General features: G+C 33.0%; 2 protein-coding genes across 3 annotated transcripts in view; one reads left to right on the top strand and one right to left on the bottom strand.

Moving 5' to 3' along the window:
* LOC111000621 (chloride intracellular channel exc-4) overlaps positions 1-13057 on the bottom strand; it is a 48754-nt gene extending 35697 nt beyond the window's left edge. For both annotated transcript variants that reach the window (XM_045632931.1, XM_045632932.1), the window contains exon 1: positions 12879-13057. In XM_045632931.1, coding sequence (XP_045488887.1) covers positions 12879-12947 — 69 coding nt within the window. In that variant the 5' untranslated portion in view covers positions 12948-13057. The remainder of the gene's footprint in view (positions 1-12878) is intronic.
* Positions 13058-13755: 698 nt separating this feature from the next.
* Positions 13756-14860, top strand: LOC110994730 (pre-mRNA-splicing factor Syf2). The gene has a single exon (XM_022261547.2). It carries the CDS (start codon positions 13882-13884, stop codon positions 14584-14586), a length of 705 nt encoding a protein of 234 aa, XP_022117239.2. The 5' UTR covers positions 13756-13881; the 3' UTR covers positions 14587-14860.
* Positions 14861-15524: the final 664 nt, after the last annotated feature.

Raw genomic sequence — 15524 nt, 5'->3', positions numbered from 1 at the left:
GACTTTGTTAAATACGAGGTTGAAGATATTGTTTATTTAAGAGTTAATTAACCTGTGAACCTGTGTGTGTGAGAAGGTGGATTGACCACATTAAAGAAACGGCAGGTGGTACATGGCAGAGAGTGGCACAGTGTAGAGAGGAATGGCGGGATTTGGAGGAGGCCTTTGCCAAAAAAGGGCACACAGATGCACCAGAATTAGATTAATATGAAAATTTGTTTAAATGTATATAAAATATGTAATGTATCTGAATAAAGGCTATTATTATTATTATTATTAACCTGTGAACAGCATTTTAAACTTGAATAACTGATAAACAACGTTTTAATTCATATAACAATTTGAGAATACAATGGAAGGTAATAATTGAGCTTTCTGTACAAAACAGCGGAGAATTGTGAATTATAATTAAATATCAGCAGTTGTATTGTTCGTAATTTCGTTCGTTCGTTTCGTAACATTTATAAAAATTATTTTCGTTGCAGTTTATCACTATGATTTGTGTATCATAGTTAAACTGAATCGAAAATATATTTATTTTTATATAATACCTAGGTAATAGGCAAACGAACCTGCGGGATGCCCAAAAAGGAAGTCATCGCAGCCCATAGACACCCATTTTTTGTGGGTGCGTTGCCGGCCTTTAAGGGAAGAGTACGCTGGAATTTTGGATTGTTGGAGGTCGTATCTCTGAGGGAAATACCCCCGCTGGTAGTCAATTTCACAGTTAATACGGCTCGTACGACGCTGAAACGAGGCAGGGGGGATCATCCCAAACAATTTCTCTGAACACACACCGTATAACACTTTATAGAAAACGCAGAGACACTATGTCTCTGCGTAGAGAGAGAGAATAAAGATTATTTTTATGATGTAAAAAAAAATTAGAAAGGTAGAAGGAAAGGTTAGCTGTAGACCAGATATTTTTCCCGTTGTATTTAAAATTGTGTATGATCAAAAATAAAAAGGTTTTAATAGTAATTTCGTTCGAATGTGCATTTAATTTTTAAGTCGATAAGCGAATAGTACGCCTGAGCGGCGAATCCGGTTTCGCGGTGACTCACAAACGACCTCTCTGTGACCTCCGTTGTCGTCCTCTCAGCATTATGAAACTCAAAAATTACAATTCAGTTAGGCAAGTTGTGATCGACATTGCTGAAACATTTACAAACCTGAAATGTCAAGGTTCAGAAGAGAAAGGATTCTAAAAAAGGTTTGAAAAGTTAACTTTTTAGATTTTTTTATTTCTCTTAGCGCCCATAGACATTTTGTCTCTACCTGGTTCTCTAACGTTGAGTGCGTTGTTAGTTTGCCTCGCTAGTTCTCCATGGAACAGCTAAACTTTAATGTAAATACTATTACATAGTTATGTTTTCATACATCTGTTTTGTTGTTTGATTTATTTGAGGGATAGGCATTATCAATACATTTTAAATTCCATTTCATTAACGGTACCCAACGCAAGCGCAAGATCTTTGCAAAAATAGCTTTATGCTAACATTTGCTCCTGACGAAACACGGGTCAGGTGGTATCTGATCTATGCCTACAATCGTTTCGCCATGAATCGAAAGACTTGCATGAAAAATAGCTGTAGTCTAGTAGTAAACATTTTTAATGAATTAAGGTTTTTCAATACCTATTGGGCTGATGATTTAACGATAGCATTATTAATCATAATTTGATGGATGAACATTAACTATAAACCATGAAGATATATATACATTTATGTAATATTTGTACGGTTCCAGTAATCGAGGTGCTAGAGGATTTTAATTTCACTCTATGTTAACCACTAACGTCTGGCTATACTCTATGGGTGCAACATCGAGGATTTAGGATATCGCCACGCTTATTAAACTAAGAAAGCCTGAATGTGCAAATTGTACAACGTACGTTCGTATAATGACCCTGGAAAAAGTGCAAGAAGAAAAGTATTGCTTTAAAATATGACTTCATTATATACTTAGCAGCCTCTGAGAAATGTTGCTTTTTTGTCTACATATTTTATGTTGTATTTTCGTCTCGTATTTAAAATGTGTACCTACTAAATAAATCAAATAAATGTGTTTGCTGTTATGTGTTGAATATTTTCAATAATTACACTAATAATGTACTTTGGTCAGGGCGTGGTGTATCCATGTAAGCATTAATGGATTTGTTAAAGGTACACGTAAAAGGTGTTGCTCATTTAAACGAACACAACATAAATCGCACTTGCCGTAATTGTGAACCAATCATTAAGAACTTTTTTTAATAAATACTATGAACTTTTTGCTTAGAAAATTTCGATATGATTTTAGTAGTCCTAGATTTCAATGTAATGATCAAACGTAAAGGTGGATTGATTGTATTTGTATAAGAATTATGGACCGTTATAAATATAGACAGACATTGTAACGTTGTAAGATCCTCTTTATGGCTTAACGCCTTCATCTTGAATCTATGGTTTAATTAATCAATATTATTTTCTATGGGGCCTGCAGTCAATAATTAGGGCAGATTTTCCGATCGTTTTTGTGCCTTTGCCTCCAAAATTCGTACGCTATGAACCAAATATAATTTAATATTAAAATATTGAGTTAAGAAGCTTTAATAATAGAATCACTTGAAAATTGTTAACAAAATACAGGAAGTAAATTCTAAAAACATTAAAAAACTAAAATAAAATCCCTAATAAAAAAAATCCATAGGAAACACTGAATAGATAATGTCATTATCCACCTGGATAATGACATTATCTATTGACCGACCTCAGTCCTCTGAGGGAACTATCATTGAATATACACAATAAAAGATCTAACTACCGATGGTCTATCACACCCAATCCCCATTTACAGATACAATAAACACTACTTAACCCTTTTACTAAAAATAAACTCACAAGTAAATACAAATTTTTCATTAATAATAAATTTATTATACAAATAATTAATTATTATTTTCCCTTCATTAGAAATAGATTGTCCGCTTATCAATTATTTAAAATATTCATGCACATGTTGAAACGGCCAACAGCTGACGGAAATCGCCATATGTGGCAACACTGTAATCAAACATGCTTAGGGCTCTTAGAACTTCCTCCGCCTGAGGCTTCGACAGCTAGTGCGCTAATTGCATCGTTTTTATACTATAAGAAGATTAATATTGCTCTTGTATAATTAGGGTCGTCTGATGACACTTAGTTACCAATGCATTCTGAGATTTTTGGTACTTGTAACACGCAGAGATCCTTATTGGTGTCAAATTTCTGCATGTCTTCAGTATTCTTGGATTCGAACCAGGTTTTGAAGCACGACTTTAGAATCCAGCGTCTTCCTGGTAACTGCAGCACCAACATTTAATTAATATTTGTCATTTAACAAGTGATTTTAAGTTACTGATCTAAACATATTACATAGAAGCAAAGAGAAGCCTTATCTGTTTGACGTTCTAGTGTACAACACTGTATCCAGTGTGTGTTTCCACCACACCTATTTATTTTTTTATAGAACAGGGGGCAAACGGGCAGGAGGCTCACCTGATGTTAAGTGGTACCGCCGCCCATCGACACTCTCAATGCCAGAGGGCTCGCGAGTGCGTTGCCGGCCTTTTAAGAATTGGTACGCTCTTTTCTATTATTATTTATTATTACCTATATAATAATTTTGTCTTTCTGACTTTAAAAAAATTAAAATAAAATAGCTAAGTATAGCGATATATTACGGATCCAAAGTATACAAACACTACAAGTGTATCAAAGATGAATGCAATAAATATAGGTGCAGTAGATAAAGGTGCGCGTGCGCCGACCCCTCCCCTTACGGTTTCGCTCCAACTCCCCTTCAAAGCCACACCTGGTGTATCAAAATTATCCAACCATATACAAGATACGCCTAACATTTTATATTTATTTACAAGTCTTTATATTTTATATACATGTGTTATATAACAGTATAATGAGCTGGCTTACACGTCTTGTCCATGGGCGTCCAATACTTCTTTGTAACCTGCCTGCTAGTTTGACCATTTGTACCATTACAAAAAAAGAATTTCATACTTTGAGATGAAAGTAGCTTGCGTCACGTTTCTTGACTAGCAATTTTTTAAATTGAATAAAAAAATCAGATTGTCGAATTTGATTTAATAACACATTTTTTTTTCTCGAAATCGCTCCAAACGTTGAGGAGTTTTATTATACGCAAGAAGATTTACACATACAAAGATTTATATATAACCGCAGAAAAGCATTTTATTAAGACATGCTATTCATAGGTCAAATTTTGTAACGCAGTGTAGACCCTCTTCAAGCAAAGCATATTGCGTATGCGCCGTTAGAAATTTTGTCACAATAATCTCTAGAGCAGTGTTCGCCTTAGTGGCTTCAGCGTGCCGCTCTCACCCCTGAGGTCGTAGGCTCGACCCCCGTAGAAGAAAAAGATCATGCGGAAACCGGGTTGTCTTAGATCCAAACAGTCGACGGTGTGGTAAGGCACACCTACATGCGTATTAAATTGACAAACGATCATAAAACAGATACAGAAATCTGAGATTATGTTTATGTTTAAAGAACTTTATTTCTCATTACAAAAATAGAAATATTTTATTTACATGAGAAACTTAATATGAATATGTATATATACGAGCGAGATACACGTCGCCATTAGCCGTCACAATTTAAGTCAACTACAGTCAAAACCGTTTACGATGACATCGTTTAGAACAACATACCGGTTATATTGACCAAAACCAAACGTCCCGGCTGGATCAGGTTCTGAATGACGTCATCGGCTGTTACGACTATCGGTTTTTACGACCATATATGAGTAGTCCCTTTGATGTCGTTCTAACGGATTTTGACTGTATGTTCATTCTAACATGCATCTTTACTGCCTTTTTGAATTTGTCAAACACTCCAATATTGCGAATTTGAGATGGTAATTGATTAAATAATTGCACATCCTCATAACTACTTAATAGATTTTTTCAAATAATTTGTACGCGGCTTCGGCAAGATGAGCAAACTCGAAGGTTAGGTTACGAAGGAAGACAATAAATGAAACGCAATCACTAATACTACCGCCATAGTATGAGCGTTATAAAAGTGTTAAATCAAGCCTCAATTAACGATCAAACGCTTTCTAACGAATAAGATAAAACAATAGCCGTTCGAGTGATTATACCCGATACCGATTAGATACGTTCTCGAGTGATGAAAATTGAATCGCCCTCTCACTTTTATAATAACGATATTATATAATTTCTTAGATGAGATTCTTAGTTGTAAACAAATTATTCGTTAAAAATATTGCATATAAAGCTTATTGTATAAAGTACTTCTCCATTGAAATTGTTTAACGCTATGAAGAAGATAACATTGTATTTGTAAAACCAGGTTTTAGATAAGGGATTTGTTTTAAATATTTTTTATTCCATGTTAAAATTTAAAAAAAAAATTTTAATACGTTTATTTTGGAACATACATTATGAAGGTATCACCTATTCCACGTCATTAAATTGAACTTGTAGGTATCCCGCATCCCCACTCTGAATCGGTAAAGACACAGGGTGTAGGGCAAGAAAAAAGCCGGCGTAATAAAATCTCGGTACTCTTTTAAAAAGGCAATTCATTAGAAGTAGCCTACTCTTTTATCAACTAGATAATCGCTAACTTTATCACAGCCTTTTTACACAGCTTTTCTTTAATACATTTCTTTAATTAATTAAAAGGCCTCTGGGATTTTTATTAAAGAAGAGTGTCCCATATCCCAAAAAATAATTACTAACTATAGATAGTCTAGTACGGGGAAATTGCAGCCTGCGTTTGTTCTGAGTATTGACATTGTGCGTATGTTTTATTCTAGTATACTTATCACTTATATCTTGAGGGTACCGCGGCACAGTTAACATTAGCTCTGTATAATTATTTAAAATTAAAATAGAATCGGTGCGTAAAAAAGGTTAAAAAACGAGAACTATGATATTTTAAGCAACATATTTACACAGCAAATGTGAACAATAAATACAGTGCATTAAACAGTAGTTAGTTAGCCGTGATCAAACAATTTGCTATCCGCCATACCGCGTTGGATATTTCTCGTTCAGTTACATGGTTAAAAATGACAATTGCTGCAAAAAACTGACGAAGTGTAGTGAAGTGACTTTTAAAAGTGTTTTGTGCAAATCCAGTACTTTAATCTAAAATCCTAAGCACTGTTTTAAATAAATCACAATATCATATGTGTTATATACTATTTATTTGCGAACTTAGTAATTAGTCGGTTGGCACTTGCGACGAGTCGTTGAGAACATCGTACACATTGAGGCTTCCGGATCGAATCCTGTCGCTTTCATACCTACGAAGCGAAGTTTACTTTTTTATTTTTTTACCACTAAACAACAATGGAAGACCAATTTCAAATGTTGTTTGAGAAAATGAGAATTGAAATGAAGGAACAGAATACAAAATTGGAAGAATCGTTAACTAACAAAATAATAAATAGAATTGATGAGAAATTAAAACCTATCTTAGCAGAAAATGAAAACCTAAAATTAAAAGTCGCAACCTTAGAAAACGAAGTCGAACATTTAAGAAGAGAAAAAAAGGAAAACAATTTAGTCATTTTTAACTTGAAAGAGGAGGAATGTAGTAGTACCGAGTTATTGCAGAATGTCCAAAGGCAATGTCTGGCGGATTTAAATATAACACTCGAAAAAACAGAGGTAAATAAAATATACCGTATCGGAAAACCGACAAAACAGGAAGGAAAACCAAGGCCGATTTTAATATCCTTCGTTAATAGTTGGAAGAAACAGGAAATCTTAAAAAATAAGAGAAAGTTCAAGCAATTGTTTATCTCTGAAGACTTTTCCAAAGAAGTGTTAGAAAAAAGAAAATTATTGAAACTTAAATTAATAGAAGAACTAAAGAATGGCAAGATTGCATATTTAAAATACGACCAACTTATAGTCAAGGAAAATGTTTCTAACACAGACAAAAGGAAGAGAGAATTATCAGCTTCTCCACAAGCTGAACATATGGCTCAACCAAAAAAACAACAGGCACTTCTTTCGTCTAAAACTAATCGAACAAGTGCTTTTGACGTGATGAGGGTCAGATCGAACTCTCTTTCTAAACCTACTTCCTCTGGTAAAAGATCATAGCAACCATGTGTTGGTACCCAGAAAACAAATAAAATAATAAGAAAAATCTCCCCCAATACGGCTGGTCCCCGTGGGGGTAGTAGACCACCACCCTCCACCCAAAAAATAGAAAAACACTCTCGCCATATTCAAGGCACACGAATTTGTACAATGAATGTAAGGTCGCTCATAGGCAATGGCCGTCAAGAGGAATTAGAACATGGTGTGCAAAACAAAAAGTGGTATATTCTTGGCCTCTCTGATATTAGAAAAGAGGGAACACACATTATTGAATACGAAGACTACATCTTTTTATACACCGGAAAGAAAGTGGAAGAAATGGTGTAGGATTTATGGTTAAAAAGGTGTTGAAATCAAATATTGTAGATTTAGAGGTTCTCTGTCATACACAATTGTACTTGGAGATTTTAACGCACAAATAGGCCGAGCTACTCCAGATGGAAAGTTGGTTATGGGTTTATGGGGACACGGTAAGAGAAGCGAGCGATGCAAACGACTTATTGACTTTTGTTTAGAAAAACAAAAAAAATAAACTTTTTTTATTATTAAAAGACCCTATCATCATACCGTCGAAAATATAGATATAATTAATACCACCCACCCAACAGACAACCGTATGGTTCGGGCAACAGTGAAAATTTCAGCAAAAATTAAAAGTAGAAAACAATTTAAAGGCAGACAATCAGGACTGAACCCACTAGAACAAGAAACACTTAAGAATATTTTTTCGGTTCAACACACTGAAATATCTAAAAATATCCAAGAACAATATAATAATATTATACATCGAATTAAAACCAGTGTCGAAAAGTTACCAACAATACCAGGGATAAAGAGGAATAACTATATTATAACTGAAAAAAATAAGAGATATTATGATAAATGAATATGCCGCGCCTGGCCCGCGACAGACGCGAGTGGAACCGGAAGGAGGAGGCCTATGTCCAACAGTGGACAATCCAAAACTTAACTGAATGACGTTTTATCATCCCTAAATTTTAAAGTTTTTTGGAAATAAAGGCTATTATTATTATTATTATTATTATACTTATCACTATTTTTGTATACATACATTAATTAGAATATTGGCACATACTTACATAAAATTAGCCTTATATAAAATACATTCGTCTATTTCTTTCAAATTCTATTTACGCTATGTAGAAAAGAACATTGTGTAAGAACGATGTTTTATAGGGATTTATATAAAATGCTGTGCGAATAAATTTATTAACCAGAAATAGTTATCACAATTACATTTAACTTTCATCCCTGAGGTCATAGGTTCAAAGCCTGAGCATCTATAGACTTCCTATGTGCGTATTTAACACTCGTGTTATGGAGAAATATAGTAAGGACACGGGCATTCCTAAGACCCAAAAACCGACGGTATAGGCACAGAATGGTGATCACTTACTTGCCTATCCAAAAAAACAAATGTTCATAAAACAGATACAGAAATTTGAGGCTCCGACCTAAAAAGTTGTAGTGCCACTGCATTTAATTACATAATTATGAGGTAACTTCTTTTAATTTATTCTTCAAAGCTTATTAATGTGTACACAAATGTAAATTAGCCTCAATTAAGAGGTATAAAATCATATTTAACAAATTATTCATAAGTTCTTTAGAAATCCGCCTACTATGCACACACAGATTTTTGGGTCTAAGGATTTCCTGTTTCCTCGCGATGTTTGCTATTAACTGATAAGTTAGTGGTGATGGAGACATCAATTGCACACCTATTCTCACCACATCAGGGTTGAGAATCGCTAATTTAACTCATAATTCAAGGTATTTTAGAGGGAATTTTTAGCATCTATTTCATTAAAAAAAACTTATCTTAACTATCCAACAGCAAATAATCTTATAGAAAATAACAAATGAACTACGATATGCGCGTACGCATTATTGTTTTACCCATAATGCTATTGAAATTGCTGCTACAATTTATAAATGCAATATTTATCGTCTAATTTTAGTAAAAACTGGGTAGGTGCCCCTATCTAATCATGGCTTTGCTTATCAGAGAACACAGCTCTTTACGATCAAATTTATTTTAATTATAATAAGATCAGGCGGTGAAGGCTACTTAACTAAACTACAAACGGACATACTAATTAGAATTTAATATTGAGTATATACAGTCAAAATCTGTTATAAATAACGACATTGAAAGGATCGGATTGGTCGTTAAAACCGATAGTCGTAACAGCTGATGACGTTATAAGTACATACCTACTACAATAGAATTCAGCCGGGACCTTTGATTTTGGCCAATATAAACCGGTATATTATTCTAAACGATGTCATCGCAAACGGTTTTGACTGTATTCTTAATTGCAATCTTTATTAAGTCGTAGAATTGGGTTGGGTTTAATAATTGATGACAGCTTGAACAATTAGTTTGAAATACTTTACCGAAGCATTTTTTTCTTGGTCAGGTGTATATTTATTGATTCTCTTTCGACGTACTTAAATAGACGCTAATTGGAAATAAATAAAAGGAAAAAGAATTGGACCTGTAAACTTCCTTGATGTATTCCAATAAGCTTCAAACGCAAAATTAATTGGATTGGATAAAGACACTTATTACATAGGATCGATATCTGTCTACCTTTGTTTCTGCCGCGATATAAAACCTATCTATAACACTATAGTTTCTGTCTCTTTCTGTCTGTACGCCGTATTAGGAGACACACAAATAGTTATTGGAACAGTGGAAGTGGATTTATTAAAAAATGCATCAAGACTCAATTTCAACGCTTGCTTCAAGTCGTTAGTAATTTTTGTTTTTGATCAACCATAAGACATTAAAGTCGATAAATTTATTCACCGTTTCCCATATAACTACAGTCAGTTTATGTTAATATGTAAAAAAAACTTATTAAGTAGGTCTACTACGGAGTGCAAAATTATTTAACTTAAATTTTTTCCTCTGCCTTTGTTAGGTGTACTAGGCGAGTGCTTAACCCCCGAACCCAATAATAAATCCACAATCTCATATTGTTTTCAATCAGACAAAGAAATTTATCAATTCGAACCGGTAGTACCTATAAAAAGCACGTTTAATTACACCTTTAAAAGACTTTATTTCTTAGTTTCTATAATTGTGTTTAAAAACAATACAAGAATTAACGCTTATTAGCATGATCGTGTACAGGCCAGCATGCTAATTTGATGTCATTCATTGTGAGTTGTCGCGTGATCAAAGTCACTTTCCCCGGCGCAAGGTTTCTGTTTCAAAGGCATTAGATCTCTCTCTTGGTATGCTCGAGGATGCGTTACGAACTTTCTAGACTTTGTAAGCTCATGTATCCAATAAGCCCTCACTATCACAATATACACTTTGTTTAGTATAAATTACACACCCAATACCGTTGTTTAGGCATTTTTAACGCTTTATACAGTATCTATACTTAAATAAAAAGTGCCTAAAGTTGTTACTAATCATACAAAACTCTTGGCCTCGGAGTATCTGTTTTATTATCTTATGGTATTTCTAATAGGAAAGCAGCTGATCAGCTTCTGATCCCGACATACGTACGCCATCGTGTTTTTCGGACTGAGATGCCAGTTTCCTCATGATGATTTTCTTCATAGCAGAAGCGAGGGATTTTATATTTTATTATCTTCATCGTCCAACTCATCTATAACCCATACCTACAATGGGAATAGCCTTATGCAGTCATCTGAATGGGCCGAACCGTATTAGATCCGGCTTTACTCATAAAGAGTGTCCATTGTTGAACAATCGAGGAGGGTTCGAACCTAGGACCAGAGGAATGAGTCACACGCTCAAGCCACTAAGTGTGTTGTGATATTATTATATTCATGCAAACCTCACTGCAAAGAAAGTTCTTAAAAAAACCATCATTTCAGTCACGCTGACTGCGATAAATAAAAAAAGAATCGTTAAGTATTATATAGTATATTATATACAAGGATTCTGTTAGGCTAATGTTTGGTTTTGTATCCACAATCGATCTGTATGAGCGCTAATCGATGGCATTATAATCATCTATAATTAAGTCTATATATTAATCATAATAATCTAAATATTGTTTTTTTTAATTTCATTTTAAATCCATTCCTGGTAAGCGAATTCAGACACTTGAGTATATAAAAATTTTCAGTCTTCAGCTTGTCTCTCAAACAAGTCTGAGTAGGAAATCCTGGAAGTGTCAGATCTTAAGAGTATGCGACAAACGGAAAAACAGTTAGGAAACATTTATGTCACACCAACTATCGGCATAACATGCGGCAATTAAAAAAACTCATCCTTTCAGAAACTATAAAGGTATAGAAAAATTGTCAGTCAGTCAGTCATATAATTAATATACACTACTCACGTCAACACAAGTTACAATAACTGAAACCCGTAAAATATAAGTAGTAACATTAAAAAAAAAACAACCTTAAACCAGGTCAGTATGCAAATTAGCGATGTTTTGAGTTGTGGTCCGCGAGAGACTCGTAAATAATAATTTTAACTGTATTAAGTATGTGTAGTAACAGATGGCCAAACAATTGTTTAAATCAATGTGTGGCATATGGCAAAAACTATGACATGCAATAATATCTGAGCGCTTTCATAGTTGATAGTAGAAAATACAAGATTTGTGGTTATAGCTGAAAACACTGCCAAACTGGGGCAGGTCACAAGTTGCCAATTAAAATTATATAATTTGGGTATTGCCCAGATTACATGAGTCATTACCGAGGAAAATAAGAGTAATGCAACAGCGTATGAGGTAAGAGAACAAATTGGGGACAACCAGGTAAAATTTCATTTTCTGTATCAGCAGGAAATGTACAAAGTTAACAAACTAATATTACTTCTAGTATAAAGTAAAATTGTGACTAACAGAATGTTAATTTATATCTACCAATGATGTCGACTTCTCTTTATTTTCAAATATAATTTTGTTTCAAAGCCTAAGATCTATTTTAAAAAGACGGAACTCAACATTTTTTAAACAGAAATGTTATGTCAAAATAATATTAATAAACATGCTGCTTCCTTCATTAGATATATAAATAAATAGTACAATTATGTAACATATTGGCAAACTTCCAATATATATAACTGAATGGAAGTCAATATTATTGTAAAAGTATAGTCCCAGATATACTTATATAATCACAACATTGTAGTTAATACTATATTGTTTATTATATATTTTAATATAATCCTTATGAACTTAAATTTTTAATTAAAAAAGTTTTAGTTTACATGAAAGCTTTACTTTAGTTGGCTTATGACAAATAAACCTTAATAGAAACCTTAAAGACGCAATAAACATGAAATAAACCAATAACTATGAATTAATCACTCAAACCATTCTAAAAATAAAGCTATTGTGAATCCTGTGATTTCAGTACACATGAGTCATGAGATTAAGTTATAATGGTGACCTCATCTTTAGAATACAATATCCTTGTATCTTAAAACCTAATGGACTTATACATAATGCAACAGATACACAAAACAACAGCAAGTGACCTAAATAACGCGCATTATACGTGCAGTAATAATATACTTTCAAACAGCACGACTGCCATGCAAAACATGTACTCGGCTCTGCCGTTCCTAATTTCCTAACTGTTTCAAGATAAATGAACGCCAACAAAAATCCCTGACATTGCCAACTCTACAAAATATGAATATCAATATCATAATGCAGCAAGTAGATAATACTGAACAAACCATAAAACACGTGTAAAAATATTTTACCTTTATAATAAGTTCAATCTCTGGAACGTCTCCGTTCGCTGTGCCATTTTCTGCAATTTCATCCGACATCGTTTATCCAGCAATACACACGAATTTGTTAATAAATATTAAATTCACAGGAACACACAAACGTCACTCTTGCACGATACAGAATAACTGACTCACTTCAGTCAGAACTCAGAAGTGTAACGACGTCGATTTTGAACTTTACGTGTTCGACTGTTACTAACTTCACAAAGCCTAAAATTTGCTTGTGACTTAAAACGTCATAACAATCTAATCGAAACCTTAACAGTAGTTAATAATTTTTATGTATTATATTTAGATAATTGTAGTTATATTATTATATCAATTTAAAATATTAACTATGTGCCGGAATTCATGAAGTTCTATAATATTTTATAGCTGTTCTAGAATATAATAATAATAATGTATTTATTGCAAGAGTATTGGATGTTGGTCTTCTATTTACTAGATTAACAGTAACACCTAATACAACTATGCTAATATGCATATATTAATAATAAGTGTACATTATGTTACCTATATGAATAAATGATTTTTGATATGATTTGATTTGTAGATCAAATCAAACCTATAATTCTAGAGTAAAATATAAGGAAAGTTGCGATATTTTTTTAAATCATCAATCATTCACATGGGAAACAATTCCCATTTCCCATTATATAAATTGCCACGACATAGAAATAATTTTAGCCGCTGTATATTGCACAGGTTAAATAGAATGTGTTGGTAGTAGCACTGTCCTAATTATTATCAGTTACTGTAAAATATTGTCAATTGTCATTTGCTTGATACAAGAAACTCAAATGTCAGATGCCAATTTTTGGACAATGTGTGACTTATTTCATGTTTGTAATTTGTATTTTTGTAAGTACGTAATATATACATGTAATAGTTTCTTATTTTGATGATAATTACAAATAAGGACTTATTATTATCAATATAGCATTAATTAAAGCAAAATAATAAAACTTTCAAAATGAGTGCTAGTGAAGTCGGTGAATCAACAACTAAAGAGATGACGTTCGCTGAGAAACAAGCTGAACGATTGAAGAGACTTCGCTCTTTACACACTGCAAGAAATGAAGCAAGGACACATAATCACCAAGAAGTTGTAGCTGAGGAGGCTAGAAACAAGTTACCAGCTAATTACGAAGCAAAACGACGACAAGCTGAATGGATCATGGAAGATCAAAAGAAACGTGAGGAATCAGCTAAAGAGGGTAAAGACTATGACAGAGTTAAATTACTGAATATATCTGCAGTAGAAGCGGAGAGGTTGGAACGTAAAAAGAAGAAAAAGAACCCTGATCAAGGCTTTTCTACTTATGAACAGGCAACAGTAAGACAGTATAACAGGCTTGTTAAAAATATGCCAACTGCAGATATGGAACTTTATGAACAACAGAAACAAAAATATGGTGATGCTTTTTATGGAGGTCCAAATGTTATTATTCATGGAATGCATAAAGATAGAAGAGAAGCAGTTGATAAAATGGTAGATGATTTGGAAGGGCAAATTGCAAAGAGAGCTAAATATTCCAGGAGACGGACACATAATGATGATGCAGATATAGACTACATCAATGAAAGAAATGCTAAGTTTAATAAGAAATTGGAAAGATTTTATGGAGAGCATACTGCAGAAATCAAACAAAACTTGGAAAGAGGCACAGCTATTTAATTATATTGTGATGAAATAATGAAAATCCAGGGGAGCTTCTAAGTGTTTTAAGTTTTGACCTTAGATTCATGGATATTTTTATAGATTGTTCCAAATAGGCTGGTGATATTAGCCTTCTGTGTTGAATCATGAAACTCAATAATTAATTATTGAAGTACCTCATATTTTTTTACCTTGTGTACCATTTCTTAAATTTATAGTTTAACTTTGTGAGTAGTTTACTAACTACTGTAATTATCAATTACCCATGACGATAATTAAAGTTTGTAATAAATTTTTTGTTTAATTGCTTTGATGTTATACATTCTGTCTAATCAATGTGATTACTCCATTTCCAAGTTAATTCTTTTTTAGTTTAAGATCAGGTAGTGGCAATTATTAATTAAATACAGAAACATTCAGTCAGAATACAGTTGTCAACTCTGGACTCTGGAGCTATCTAGCCTTGAAGGAACTTCTCTTTTAAAAAAACCTTGTTTGTTTGAATAATATCTAAAAAAAAAGAATATTGTAACAAGTTTTATTTGATACGCATGGTAAATACATAACCAAGTCAATATATATATAATCCTATTCTGTATAAGCAATAGGTATTGAAGTCAAGGTGTGTAAAGACACATAGTATTTAGTAATACTGTATAATCATAATTGGGATTAATATGAGTAGAGGGTAATTTTCAGATTACAGACTCAAGTTTTGACTAATTTCAAATCTTTTATTGATAAAATAATGTATTTAATGGTAAGTTTCTTTTAAAATAAAAAAATGCTCTTTAACACACTTTGACTTCTGAAAAAATGTGCAAGTTTTCATTTACTTTAAGTATTGGGGTATTCCATATTATTGGTACTCCAAATATTGGGGAGCTGTTAATTATATAAAGCTTTTAGTGTTATAGTATTACCTTCAGTGCAAGGATTATAAGATATAATTTTAC

This window comes from Pieris rapae, chromosome 21 (genome assembly GCF_905147795.1).
Source record: "Pieris rapae chromosome 21, ilPieRapa1.1, whole genome shotgun sequence".
Taxonomy (NCBI): domain Eukaryota; kingdom Metazoa; phylum Arthropoda; class Insecta; order Lepidoptera; family Pieridae; genus Pieris; species Pieris rapae.
Note: the sequence above shows the minus strand (reverse complement) of the source record. Positions and strands in the feature narration are given on the sequence as shown.

What these genes read in the sequence shown, in the direction of transcription:
- LOC110994730 (XM_022261547.2), top strand. Translation starts at nt 13,882, where the DNA reads ATGAGTGCTAGTGAAGTCGGTGAATCAACAACTAAAGAGATGACGTTC.